General features: G+C 46.4%; 1 protein-coding gene across 12 annotated transcripts in view; it reads right to left on the bottom strand.

Moving 5' to 3' along the window:
• Positions 1 to 15,048, bottom strand: part of ptprub (protein tyrosine phosphatase receptor type Ub) — a 350,658-nt gene that overhangs the window by 38,332 nt on the left and 297,278 nt on the right. For 6 of the 12 annotated variants that reach the window (XM_031793010.1, XM_031793031.1, XM_031792998.1 and 3 more), the window contains 2 exons: positions 4,260 to 4,336; positions 2,509 to 2,526 (listed from right to left, as the gene is read on the bottom strand). In XM_031793010.1, the coding sequence (XP_031648870.1) occupies positions 2,509 to 2,526; positions 4,260 to 4,336 (95 nt within the window). The remainder of the gene's footprint in view (positions 1 to 2,508; positions 2,527 to 4,259; positions 4,337 to 15,048) is intronic. The other 6 variants (XM_031793036.1, XM_031793046.1, XM_031793040.1 and 3 more) reach the window with 1 other exon arrangement.

Raw genomic sequence — 15,048 nt, 5'->3', positions numbered from 1 at the left:
TTAGAGTATGATAGCTAAGGAGATGGAGAACATTCTGGCCTTTGACTGCAAATAAGCAAAGGGAGTCGAAAAGAGAACACACAGAATTCTAATTTTGTTAGAAAGTCATTTTCATTTCAAGTTAAAGCGTACTGTTAGCTAGCAAGCTAACATAAGCTGGCTGGCTTGCTAGCAAACGCTACGTTTATGATCTGTGTAGTAATATTATTTGTATCTCAGAGCCATTTGCTTTGATAGTTATAGCCTAATGTTAACAAGCTAACATTGAACCTGGTTGGTTAGAACCATTCGCTCCGGCTATCTACTCTGATTTCAGAGCTTCCTTTTTTCGCAAAAAATCGTGATTCAATTGTTGCCAGCAGCGAAGTCACCAACGCTCTGGATAACAAAAACAGTCTAACCAGCTCTGCTAGGGCGAGTAAAATGGTCTGAGTGAGCTGTTCTCTGTCTGGAAGTAGCTAGCAAGCTAGCCAATGTTAGCCAGTTAGCTTGTGAGCTTGACTGCTGTTAGGTCAAAACACTCGGATCAATCCTACTCCTCGGGCAGAGCGTCCAGTGAGCACTCTGAAAGCTCAGAGAGCAAAACGCTCTGAATTTACAAACGGACAATCTGACAACACTCTGAGTTTACAAACGCCCAGGGTGCACTCTGGCACTCCAGATTGAATTTATGAATACACCTGTAGTATAAACCAGCCTTTAGTCTTGAAATCTTTGGATGTTTAGTACGTGGCCTCACATGTGAATCCTTAAAGAGAAGGGTGGTGCTAAGTTTTAAGAGGGTGAGAACGATGTTGAATGGGTGTAGACAAAGAAGAGCTCTCCAGTAGGTTTACCAAAATATTCAAGTGCCATATTCTCAAAATTGAGGTTACAAGCGTATCAACTTTCAAAGCAGAATAACTTTCCCATTGTTCCTCAACTGTACTGTATGATATCCCATTTTCTAGCTCTGAGTCTCTACTTTTATCCAATGTAAAAAACACAAATTCAGGGCCTCCCGGGTGGCGCAGTGGTATAGGGCACTGCATCGCAGTGTGCCACCAGAGACTCTTGGTTCACGCCCAGGCTCAGTCGCAGCTGGCCGTGACTGGGAGGTCCGTGGGGTGACGCACAATTGGCCTAGCGTCGTCCAGGGAGGGTTTGGCCGGTAGGGAAATCGGTAGGGAAATCCTTGTCTCATCACACACCAGAGACTCCTGTGGCGGGCCGGGCACAGAGCACGCTAACCAAGGTCGCACGGTGTTTCCTCTGACACATTGGTGCGGCTGGCTTCCAGGTTGGATGCGCGCTGTGTTAAGAAGCAGGCTCTCCACAAGTACTTCCTGTGGCATCATTCAGGGCCAGGGCTAGCCTTGTCAGGGGCCAACTTGGCACTACAGCAGGCAGCACCCAAGCATTGAGTTGCTTGGTTGGGTTGTGTTTCGGAGGACGCATGACCCTCAACCTTAGTCTCTCCCGAGCCCGTACGGGAGTTGTAGTGATGAGATAGTAACTAACAATTGGATACCATGAAATTGGGGAGAAAAAGGGGGTACAAATATTTTTTTAATAAAAAAATAAAAACGAATTCTAATTTTGCTACTTAACCCTGAATCGAGACACATTTATATTCATAGCCACAATGATTTCTCAGATGAAGACAACTTGAGTGCAGTGAGTCAACAGGAGACCATTTATATCAAATAATGTTTATGGGTGACGATGCCGTGAAGAGGCGGGGACCACATCACTGTAAAGTAGGCTATAAGAAGTAGTTTGTCGACAGAACATAACTCATTGTTACTTCCCCCTAGAAAGACAACCTGGCATCTGTTGTGTCACCCTCAAAAAAAAGTGCAGAAATGCAGGTATATGCATTGAAACGCAAAAGGGACAAGTGTGTAATGGAGATGAATGACTGTCACATTGAATGGGTGCAGTGAGCCCAACTACCCACGATTCGCTGGGGCCCTGGGCAGCACAATCAGCATGTCCATGGCATTCACGCACCTCAACCAGTCATAGTGGCAACCGTAACCTCCTGATTTTTGACCTCATGTAAGCACAATAAATATAATGACACAGAGACACTTGTCACATGCTGGAGATGACAGGGCATGCCAGTGGGTATGGTGACGATGACACAGCTCTATATGCTTACAGGTCACAAATACAATGGGCCACAAGGCAGTCTCGTCTTCAGCAGATATGGGAGCTCCTTCAAACGTGCATTCCTCTTTACTTAGTGGTTGTCTTTTATTCAGATATGGTAGAGAAAAGAAAGAGACAAACATCTAAGATTCAATGGCAGATAAAAGGAAAAGAGATGGCAACCCTCAGAGTTTCTTCACTCTGCTGCAATCTGAACATTGTGACACCTTGGAGCAGCTTGCTTTGTGCCAACTCTGAATCCAGGCTCCCAAACACTAGACTGAAGAGTTTGAATTTTGAAGGAGGGATGTACTGCATGGGAAAGAGGGAAAAGAAAGGGATGGCAGACAGAAGAAAGAGCAGTGAAGTACTTACTTCCCTGTTAATCCGAATCTACAGGGTCCAAAGTCGAGTAGGTGGGGAAGGTAGTAGAAAAAGAAGAGAGAAGAGATAGAAGCTAGTTAATGAAAGAAGATTGAGAAATCTAAGAAGTTAAAGGTTGTGCAGTCAGGAGGAGAACCTGTATAGAGAGGTGTGCTTGTTTACATACAGTATGTGTGTGTGAGACTGAGTGTGTGTTTTGTGTGTGCGCGTACATTTGTTCATGCTGCCATGTGTGTGGATTGCTTTGGACGGTCTCCCTATTTAACAAATTAGATGGTGTCATATAGCATTCACTTGCTGAGTGTGGTGATGGAAATACTGCACTGTATGTACTACAACACATGACAAACACAGGCAGCTGCTAAGCATGCATATAGCGCACGCACACACACGCACGCACACACACACACACACACACACACACACACACACACACACACACACACACACACACACACACACACACACACACACACACACACACACACACACACACACACACACACACACACACACACACACACACACACACACACACACACACACACACACACACACACACACACACACACACACACACACACACACACACACACACACACACACACACGATGGGTGACAAAGAGATCAAATCAAATGCTAAAGAGAAAAACAATCTGAGAGCTCACTTCTTCAACCTCTGCTTTAACAAACAGAAAACACATTTCAGAGAGAGGCTAAACTTTTCCATGTAACCTCTGGTGAAATAGTAATGGGCTCTCCACAAGTACTCCCTGTGGCAACGTATTCATCATTCAGGGCCAGGGCTAGCCTTGTCAGGGGCCAACTTGGCACTACAGCAGGCAGCACCCAAGCATTGAGTTGCATGTCTCTAATGATGCTTGGTCTCCCTGTGCCCTGACACTAATTGGCACCCTCACAATGGCAGGAGTCAAAATAGGACAGCATTCTCAAGTGCCCTCTCTATGCTAATGAAGTCCCCTAAAAGCATTTCTCCTGCACAAGTCCACTCGCTCTCTATCTCTCCCGGCTAAACGATGTAAAAAGGAGTGCTTGCACTTTTCCGACGAGGCGTTTTAGACAAGTTCGTCTCTTATGATGGAATAATGTACATTCATGAGTGTACAGTCCAACAAATGGATGATGCATGTTGCTCTACGGGTGACACATTCTAGTTGATGCAGATGGAAACAAGAAGTACAGTGAAGTGAAGGTGAGCAGCCAAAGAGATCATGTCACAGAGATGCTCCCCATCCATCTAGGCTACGGGTGACACATTCTAGTTGATGCAGATGGAAACAAGAAGTACAGTGAAGTGAAGGTGAGCAGCCAAAGAGATCATGTCACAGAGATGCTCCCCATCCATCTAGGGATTGAACAACATCAATCCAGTCTATTCAATTCAGAGGGATTGGGGGATTTTACAAAGGGCTTTACCTCCAGGACTTGGTATTATACAATTAATTTATTGTCTATTAATAGCATTGGATAAGGGGTTGTAGAGGTAGTCACCAAACAGACATGACATCTGGCTAGAATGCCAAGAGGTGGAGCCTGGTGTTTCCAGGAACAGGAATAACCTCTCACAGGTAAATCTGGGGTACCGTATTGCTTAGGGCAACACAAAATACTGTGAAATGGACAGTGGTTATTCAGAAAGGGATAAGTAATGACTTGATGAGTTTCCCAGTATAACACTGTGATTGAAAAGAATTCTGAGCAGAAAGGAAGGTGAGACTTACGTCTATGTAGTTGGCGTTGATGTAGTCAGAGTTGGGGTCTCCCAGGAGTGGGTGGAGCTTGACTCTGTGGCGGTCGTCTGGAATGGACACAATGGGAGAATCACATCTCAGCCATGTTTCCAATTACATTACAGTACGTCCACACCATATACAGCTCAATTAAAATAACACATCCATATATATTTTTTTACATTTTATAAAAATACCTATACATAAAATAACACATTTATTGTAGTAACTTGACAAGGAATGCCTACACGCATTTCAAAATTACTTTCAAGCTAAGAAATAAAAGGCGTACAGCCATGTACACCCGACTCCAGAGTGGCACAGCGGTCTAACGCACTGCATCTCAGTGCAAGTTCGAATCCAGGCTGTATCACATCCGGCTGCGATTGGGAGTCCCATAGAGCGGCGCACAATCGGCCCAGCATCATCTGGATTTGGCCAGGGTAGGCCGTCATTGTAAATAATAATTTGTTCTTAATAAGTAAAAGGTTAAAGAAAAAAAGAAAAAATATAGACTGATAGACTTGTGGTGTTAGTGTTGGGACATCAGATCTCGTTGAAAAGAAATAAGGTCTGTCATATATATTTTGTTTGTTTACATTTACTGTAGCAGAAGTTCTAAAGTGTTGTGAAGAAGAGAACACTGATGTGGTTTACTTGTTTAAGCTTATGTTTTTTCTTACATGGGGGATTGAAATTAACGGGGGTAAAGTGTTAAATTGTGGACACTATACGAATAATTACATTGAATATGAATTGTACTTACCTGCAGTACAGTATGATTGCTATTCATGTGTGCATGGTTATTATTGGCATTGACCGTGACCTTTCCCCTTGGATGATGTCATTACCCCGAGTCGGATCTGTACAATGTACAACTCTACCACATGTGGGCTGTATCATTTGGCTGTGTTTGTACCGTTTGTACATAAAAAAAAAAATTATTTTATTTATTTCACCTTTATTTAACCAGGTAGGCTAGTTGAGAACAAGTTCTCATTTGCAACTGCGACCTGGCCAAGATAAAGCATAGCAGTGTGAGCATACAACAAAGAGTTACACATGGAGTAAACAATTAACAAGTCAATAACACAGTAGAAAACAAAGGGGGGGTCTATATACAATGTGTGCAAAAGGCATGAGGAGGTAGGCAAATAATTACAATTTTGCAGATTAACACTGGAGTGATAAATGATCAGATGGTCATGTACAGGTAGAGATATTGGTGTGCAGAAGAGCAGAAAAGTAAATAAATAAAAACAGTATGGGGATGAGGTAGGTGAAAAGGGTGGGCTATTTACCAATAGACTATGTACAGCTGCAGCGATCAGTTAGCTGCTCAGATAGCTGATGTTTGAAGTTGGTGAGGGAGATAAAAGTCTTCAACTTCAGCGATTTTTGCAATTCGTTCCAGTCACAGGCAGCAGAGTACTGGAACGAAAGGCGGCCAAATGAGGTGTTGGCTTTAGGGATGATCAGTGAGATACACCTGCTGGAGCGCGTGCTACGGATGGGTGTTGCCATCGTGACCAGTGAGCTCAGATAAGGCGGAGCTTTACCTAGCATAGACTTGTAGATGACCTGGAGCCAGTGGGTCTGGCGACGAATATGTAGCGAGGGCCAGCCGACTAGAGCATACAGGTCGCAGTGGTGGGTGGTATAAGGTGCTTTAGTGACAAAACGGATGGCACTGTGATAGACTGCATCCAGTTTGCTGAGTAGAGTGTTGGAAGCCATTTTGTAGATGACATCGCCGAAGTCGAGGATCGGTAGGATAGTCAGTTTTACTAGGGTAAGCTTGGCGGCGTGAGTGAAGGAGGCTTTGTTGCGGAATAGAAAGCCGACTCTTGATTTGATTTTCGATTGGAGATGTTTGATATGAGTCTGGAAGGAGAGTTTGCAGTCTAGCCAGACACCTAGGTACTTATAGACGTCCACATATTCTAGGTCGGAACCATCCAGGGTGGTGATGCTAGTCGGGCATGCAGGTGCAGGCAGCGACCGGTTGAAAAGCATGCATTTGGTTTTACTAGCGTTTAAGAGCAGTTGGAGGCCACGGAAGGAGTGTTGTATGGCATTGAAGCTTGTTTGGAGGTTAGATAGCACAGTGTCCAAAGACGGGCCGAAAGTATATAGAATGGTGTCGTCTGCGTAGAGGTGGATCAGGGAATCGCCCGCAGCAAGAGCAACATCATTGATATACACAGAGAAAAGAGTCGGCCCGAGAATTGAACCCTGTGGCACCCCCATAGAGACTGCCAGAGGACCGGACAGCATGCCCTCCGATTTGACACACTGAACTCTGTCTGCAAAGTAATTGGTGAACCAGGCAAGGCAGTCATCCGAAAAACCGAGGCTACTGAGTCTGCCGATAAGAATATGGTGATTGACAGAGTCGAAAGCCTTGGCAAGGTCGATGAAGACGGCTGCACAGTACTGTCTTTTATCGATGGCGGTTATGATATCGTTTAGTACCTTGAGTGTGGCTGAGGTGCACCCGTGACCGGCTCGGAAACCAGATTGCACAGCGGAGAAGGTACGGTGGGATTCGAGATGGTCAGTGACCTGTTTGTTGACTTGGCTTTCGAAGACCTTAGATAGGCAGGGCAGGATGGATATAGGTCTGTAACAGTTTGGGTCCAGGGTGTCTCCCCCTTTGAAGAGGGGGATGACTGCGGCAGCTTTCCAGTCCTTGGGGATCTCAGACGATATGAAAGAGAGGTTGAACAGGCTGGTAATAGGGGTTGTGACAATGGCGGCGGATAGTTCCAGATAGTCCAGATTGTCAAGCCCAGCTGATTTGTACGGGTCCAGGTTTTGCAGCTCTTTCAGAACATCTGCTATCTGGATTTGGGTAAAGGAGAACCTGGAGAGGCTTGGGCGAGGAGCTGCGGGGGGGGCGGAGCTGTTGGCCGAGGTTGAAGTAGCCAGGCGGAAGGCATGGCCAGCCGTTGAGAAATGCTTATTGAAGTTTTCGATAATCATGGATTTATCAGTGGTGACCGTGTTACCTAGCCTCAGTGCAGTGGGAAGCTGGGAGGAGGTGCTCTTGTTCTCCATGGACTTCACAGTGTCCCAGAACTTTTTGGAGTTGGAGCTACAGGATGCAAACTTCTGCCTGAAGAAGCTGGCCTTAGCTTTCCTGACTGACTGCGTGTATTGGTTCCGGACTTCCCTGAACAGTTGCATATTACGGGGACTATTCGATGCTATTGCAGTCCGCCACAGGATGTTTTTGTGCTGGTCGAGGGCAGTCAGGTCTGGGGTGAACCAAGGGCTGTATCTGTTCTTAGTTCTGCATTTTTTGAACGGAGCATGCTTATCTAAAATGGTGAGGAAGTTACTTTTAAAGAATGACCAGGCATCCTCAACTGACGGGATGAGGTCAATGTCCTTCCAGGATACCCGGGCCAGGTCGATTAGAAAGGCCTGCTCACAGAAGTGTTTTAGGGAGCGTTTGACAGTGATGAGGGGTGGTCGTTTGACTGCGGCTCCGTAGCGGATACAGGCAATGAGGCAGTGATCGCTGAGATCCTGGTTGAAGACAGCGGAGGTATATTTGGAGGGCCAGTTGGTCAGGATGACGTCTATGAGGGTGCCCTTGTTTACAGAGTTAGGGTTGTACCTGGTGGGTTCCTTGATGATTTGTGTGAGATTGAGGGCATCTAGCTTAGATTGTAGGACTGGCGGGGTGTTAAGCATATCCCAGTTTAGGTCACCTAACAGAACAAACTCTGAAGCTAGATGGGGGGCGATCAATTCACAAATGGTGTCCAGGGCACAGCTGGGAGCTGAGGGGGGTCGGTAGCAGGCGGCAACCGTGAGAGACTTATTTCTGGAGAGAGTAATTTTCAAAATTAGTAGTTCGAACTGTTTGGGTATGGACCTGGAAAGTATGACATTACTTTGCAGGCTATCTCTGCAGTAAACTGCAACTCCTCCCCCTTTGGCAGTTCTATCTTGACGGAAGATGTTATAGTTGGGTATGGAAATCTCTGAATTTTTGGTGGCCTTCCTGAGCCAGGATTCAGACACAGCAAGGACATCAGGGTTAGCAGAGTGTGCTAAAGCAGTGAGTAAGACAAACTTAGGGAGGAGGCTTCTGATGTTGACATGCATGAAACCAAGGCTTTTTCGATCACAGAAGTCAACAAATGAGGGTGCCTGGGGACATGCAGGGCCTGGGTTTACCTCCACATCACCCGCGGAACAGAGAAGGAGTAGTATGAGGGTGCGGCTAAAGGTTATCAAAACTGGTCGCCTAGAGCGTTGGGGACAGAGAATAAGAGGAGCAGGTCTCTGGGCATGGTAGAATATATTCAGGGCATAATGCGCAGACAGGGGTATGGTGGGGTGCGGGTACAGCGGAGGTAAGCCCAGGCACTGGGTGATGATGAGAGAGGTTGTATCTCTGGACATGCTGGTAGTAATGGGTGAGGTCACCGCATGTGTGGGAGGTGGGACAAAGGAGTTATCAGGGGTATGAAGAGTGGAACTAGGGGCTCCATTTTGAACTAAAACAATGATAACTAACCTGAACAACAGTATACAAGGCATATTGACATTTGAGAGAGACATACAGCGAGGCATACAGTAATCACAGGTGTTGAATTGGGAAAGCTAGCTAAAACAGTAGGTGAGACAACAGCTAATCAGCTAGCACAACAACAGCAGGTAAAATGGCGTAGACTAGGCAACGGGGCCAACAGATAAAACAAACAAGCAGAATGGAGTACCGTGATTAATGGACAGTCCAGCGTGCATCAGCTATGTAGCCAAGAGATCAGTGTCCAGGGGGCAGCGGTGGATGGGGCAGGGAAGCTGGACTGGCAAGTGTTATCCAGGTTTAAAAAAACTAACAATGACTAAATAGCTTGTAGCTAGTTAGCTGGTTAGCTTCTGGAGGTTCTTGAGTGTGTTCTAAAAATAAATAAAAAATAATAGCGATTCCGTATCACATTGGGTGAGGCAGGTTTCCGGAAGGTATAAATTAAAAGTCAAAAGAGATAGAAAGTAAATATGGGTCCGGGGGGGCGTTTGGGACGCGGCGATTCAGGCGGTTAGCAGGCCTGTGCTAACAAGCTAACAGTTTGTAGGCCCGGGCTAGACAAGGTAGCAGTTAGCGGACCGGAGCTGGACAAGCTAGCAGTTAGCAGGCCGAATTAGTAAGCAGGGAGATAGCGAGGGCTAGAGAGTTAGCCTTTGGGGGACGTCGCGATGGGGTGAGTCTGTTTATTCCTCTTCATGCGGTGACATCGATAGACCGGTCGTGGGCCCGGGTATTGTAGCTCAGGAGTATGCTACGGTGGTAGCGCAGGCCGGGCTAGCTTCAAGCTAAGTGGGTGGAAACGCTAGCCAGGGGTAATCATCCGGGGTTGCGGTTTAGCTAGATAGCTAGTTGTGAAGATCCAGCGTATTTGGAAGCTTAGGTTTAGCATTTTTTTTTTAAAGGGATAGCTATGTAAAAAAACGGAAAATAAACGAAAAATAAACGAAATATACAGGGACACGACACGACAGGACGACTTACTGCTACGCCATCTTGGATATATATATTATATAGATAGAGAGATATCTATCTATCTATCTTCTGGTTGATCTGGCACTCAGAACATGATTTCACTTTGTTTTCTACGTCCTGATCCATGTTAGGCCACCAGATGTAAGATCTGGCTAAACTTTTCATCCGGGAGATGATTTGTGAATGGCCAGGGGGTGGAATAACCACTCTGGACCCCAGAGTATGCAGCCATCATGCACACTAAGCTCAGTTTTGTGCTTTGCATAAGGTCTCAGTCCATCATCCTCTATGACAGGAGGCCAACCTGGTATCTTTTTACTTGGGCCAGGATAGGATCCCAGTCTGCCAACTATTGGATCCGTTTGTCATTCACAGGTCAGTTTGACAATCTCTACAATCTCTAAATTGTCTCGGGAGGCACTACAGTTGAGGCGGGCATCTCTAGTAGCGGGAGACGACTGAGCATGTCTTCGTTTGAATTGTCCTTCCCTGCTCTGTACAGTATAGTGTATTCTTAAGCTGACAGTGTTAGGGCCCAGCACTGTATCCTTGCTAAAGCCATGGGAGGAATGCATCTTGATTCACTAAATAGGGTCATTAGTGGTTTGTGGTCAGTGCATATGGTGAAATGACAAACATAGCAGTACTGATGAAAGCGTTTCACAGCAAAGACTATTTGCCAGACCTTCCTTGTCGAACTGTGAATAACCCTTCTCAGCATTCGTCAGCGTGCTTGATGCAAATCCAATGGGTTTCTCTGACCTGTCCTCTATCTAAATGAGAGATTACTGCCCCAATGCTATAGGGCGAGGAGTCACATGACGTGATGATCGCTTTGTCTTGGTCAAAATGAACCAACAGTTGTGCTGGATTGTAGTAGCGCTTTCACTTCCTTGAAAGCTTTCTCTTGTGCTGGCCCCCACTTCCATTTAGTCTTTGTGGAGCAGCTGATAAAGTGGAGCCAACACTGTTGACAGCTCAGGGAGGAACTTACCATAGTAGTTCACCATGCCCAGGAACGACCTGAGCTCAGACACGTTCTTGGGGTTTGGAGTATCCTTGATTTCCCTGACTTTGTCCTCCATAGGACACAGACCCTGCGCTGTGATCTTGTGACCTAGGTATGTCACACTCTGTGCATGGAATGTGCACTTGCTACGCTTCAGGCGCAGCCCTGCCTCGGAGAATCTCTTTAACACCTGGTCCAGATGGTGGAGTTGCCACTGTAACCAGGATGTCATCCAGGTACACTGCTACATGAGGGACACCCTGCAGCAGACTGTCCTTTGTCCTCTGGAAAATGGCTGGACGTCACTCCGGAAACCAAGCGGTTGTACCTGAACAAGCCTTTGTGCGTGTTGAGTGTGACATACACTTTTGAGACCTCGTCCAGGAGGAGCTGTTTGAAGGTGTGACCGATGTTAAGCTTTGAGAACGTCCTGCCTCCTGCAAGCGTCACGAACAGGTCCTCCACCTGCAGCAGCGGGTAAGCATCCAGCCTAGAGGCCCAGTTGATGGTGAGTGTGTAGTCCCCACATATACGCACCATGCCGTCACTTTTCAGAACGGGAACGATTGGAGCTGCCCAACGGGAGAACTGAATGATTGTAATGTTGTCTATTTCCTGCAGCCGCTCCAACTCATCCTCAACTTTCTCTTTCATGGCGTAAGACTTTGTCCTGGGATTGAAAAAGTGAGGCTTGGCCTGAGGATCCGTGAACAGCTTAACTGCAGTGTGCCCAGTTCATCTTTGAAAATCTCAGGGTAATTATGAATGACATCCTTAGTCACTTGTGTGTGTTTTCTCTCACCCCAGTTCAGTTGTATTTTAGTGAGCCAGGCACTAGTAAACTAGGCCCATTTCCTTTCACCACAAGGAGCCGTGCTCTCGCTTCCTGATTGTTGTATGCAATGTCCACATCTAGAGCGTCCAGCAATGTTATGGTCTCCCCGGTGTACATACGCAGTCTGATCCCTGCCGGTGTGAGGGCTGAAGCCTGTTTTGAGCCCCACATTTCTTTGTAGGTCTCCTCACTGAAACCAGAGGCAGAGGCCCCTGTGTCAACCTCCATCCTCATCTGCTTTCCATCTACCTCCACTGTAGCATAGACAGGCTCTGCACACAGCTCACTCACATTAAACATGTTGTAGGACCAATGCTCGTCCTCCTCTGTGCTCTCTAAGTGGTGCGCTGCTGACTGCAGCTTCTTAGTTGTGAACTTGCCCTGCCCAGTCTGCCCACCCTCTGGCTTGCTCCTAGGACCCCTGCATTTTTTTGCTAAATGTCCCTTTTTGTTGCAAAGTATCCTTGAACTTAGATGGTTTGCATAATGTGTTCCCCCACATCTGAAGCATTCCACTGCTTTTCCCATTCCACTGCTTTTCCCTTCTCAGCATTCGTCAGCGTGCTTGATGCAAATCCAATGGGTTTCTCTGACCTGTCCTCTATCTAAATGAGAGATTACTGCCCCAATGCTATAGGGCGAGGAGTCACATGACGTGATGATCGCTTTGTCTTGGTCAAAATGAACCAACAGTTGTGCTGGATTGTAGTAGCGCTTTCACTTCCTTGAAAGCTTTCTCTTGTGCTGGCCCCCACTTCCATTTAGTCTTTGTGGAGCAGCTGATAAAGTGGAGCCAACACTGTTGACAGCTCAGGGAGGAACTTACCATAGTAGTTCACCATGCCCAGGAACGACCTGAGCTCAGACACGTTCTTGGGGTTTGGAGTATCCTTGATTTCCCTGACTTTGTCCTCCATAGGACACAGACCCTGCGCTGTGATCTTGTGACCTAGGTATGTCACACTCTGTGCATGGAATGTGCACTTGCTACGCTTCAGGCGCAGCCCTGCCTCGGAGAATCTCTTTAACACCTGGTCCAGATGGTGGAGTTGCCACTGTAACCAGGATGTCATCCAGGTACACTGCTACATGAGGGACACCCTGCAGCAGACTGTCCTTTGTCCTCTGGAAAATGGCTGGACGTCACTCCGGAAACCAAGCGGTTGTACCTGAACAAGCCTTTGTGCGTGTTGAGTGTGACATACACTTTTGAGACCTCGTCCAGGAGGAGCTGTTTGAAGGTGTGACCGATGTTAAGCTTTGAGAACGTCCTGCCTCCTGCAAGCGTCACGAACAGGTCCTCCACCTGCAGCAGCGGGTAAGCATCCAGCCTAGAGGCCCAGTTGATGGTGAGTGTGTAGTCCCCACATATACGCACCATGCCGTCACTTTTCAGAACGGGAACGATTGGAGCTGCCCAACGGGAGAACTGAATGATTGTAATGTTGTCTATTTCCTGCAGCCGCTCCAACTCATCCTCAACTTTCTCTTTCATGGCGTAAGACTTTGTCCTGGGATTGAAAAAGTGAGGCTTGGCCTGAGGATCCGTGAACAGCTTAACTGCAGTGTGCCCAGTTCATCTTTGAAAATCTCAGGGTAATTATGAATGACATCCTTAGTCACTTGTGTGTGTTTTCTCTCACCCCAGTTCAGTTGTATTTTAGTGAGCCAGGCACTAGTAAACTAGGCCCATTTCCTTTCACCACAAGGAGCCGTGCTCTCGCTTCCTGATTGTTGTATGCAATGTCCACATCTAGAGCGTCCAGCAATGTTATGGTCTCCCCGGTGTACATACGCAGTCTGATCCCTGCCGGTGTGAGGGCTGAAGCCTGTTTTGAGCCCCACATTTCTTTGTAGGTCTCCTCACTGAAACCAGAGGCAGAGGCCCCTGTGTCAACCTCCATCCTCATCTGCTTTCCATCTACCTCCACTGTAGCATAGACAGGCTCTGCACACAGCTCACTCACATTAAACATGTTGTAGGACCAATGCTCGTCCTCCTCTGTGCTCTCTAAGTGGTGCGCTGCTGACTGCAGCTTCTTAGTTGTGAACTTGCCCTGCCCAGTCTGCCCACCCTCTGGCTTGCTCCTAGGACCCCTGCATTTTTTTGCTAAATGTCCCTTTTTGTTGCAAAGTATCCTTGAACTTAGATGGTTTGCATAATGTGTTCCCCCACATCTGAAGCATTCCACTGCTTTTCCCATTTTTCCTGCCACCTCTTTTGTCACCTGATGCACTGCACAACTTCCACTTTCAGCCTTTTGAATATTTTTAGCATTACTAGCGGCCATCTCCATCCCTTGAGATAGTTCCAATAATCTCTTGAAAGTCAGTGTGGCTTCCCCCAGCAAACGGTACTGTCTGCTGTCCTCATTAATGCCACAGACTCATCTGTCACAGAGCACGTCCTCTAACATAGCCCCAAACTCACAATGTTCAGAGTTAACATAATTCAGTTAACAAACTGACCTGTTTTCCGAAAATGGCAGTTGAACTTGATCCTATGGACAATCACTGAAGGCTTTGGATTGGGGTGAGTTTTAACAAGAGCCACAAAAGGAATTTCTCCCAGTCTCCGTGGTGTAGCCAAATTCCTCATTAGCGTGTAGGTTTGAGCCCCACACACACTCAAGAAAATAAAGCGCCATTTAGCCTCATCTGTAATTCCATTTACCAAGAAAAAGTGTTCCAACCTTTCCACATATTTTGCCCAGTCCTCGTTCTATTCCACAAACTCAGTGATAGTCCCAAACATTGCCATGATAACGACAACTTGTCCTTGATCGTCACCATCGGTGTTTCCCTCCAGCGATGGCTGCTCTCCGTCACTCATTAGCTAGCCAGCTGGCTGACTCCCTCCACTGTTTCTTAGTTAGCTAGCACCTTGATACATGCTGATACATGCTGATCAAGATTTATCCTCGTCACCAAAAAGATGTAGTAACTTGACAAGGAATGCCTACACACATTTCAAAAGTACTTTCCTTTACTTTCAACCTAAGAAATAAAATGTGTACAGCCATGTACAAACGGCACAAATACAGCCAAACGATACAGCCCATTCAAAACAAAGTGAAATCATGTTCTGAGTGCCAGATCAAACAGAAGATAGATAGATAGATAGATATCTCTCTATCTATATAATTTAAATGTACAAACGGTACAAACACAGCCAAATGATACAGCCCACATGTGGTAGAGTCACATTGTACAGATCCGACTCGGGGTGATGACATCATCCAAGGGAAAAGGTCACAGTCAATGCCAATAATATCCATGCACACATGAATAGCAATCATACTATACTGCAGGTAAGTACAATACATATTCAATGTATTATTTCCACAATATAATATATATATATAAACACAACATGAAACAATTTCAAAGCCTTTACTGAGTTCATATATGGAAA

This window comes from Oncorhynchus kisutch, linkage group LG2, assembly GCF_002021735.2.
Source record: "Oncorhynchus kisutch isolate 150728-3 linkage group LG2, Okis_V2, whole genome shotgun sequence".
NCBI lineage: Eukaryota > Metazoa > Chordata > Actinopteri > Salmoniformes > Salmonidae > Oncorhynchus > Oncorhynchus kisutch.
Note: the sequence above shows the minus strand (reverse complement) of the source record. Positions and strands in the feature narration are given on the sequence as shown.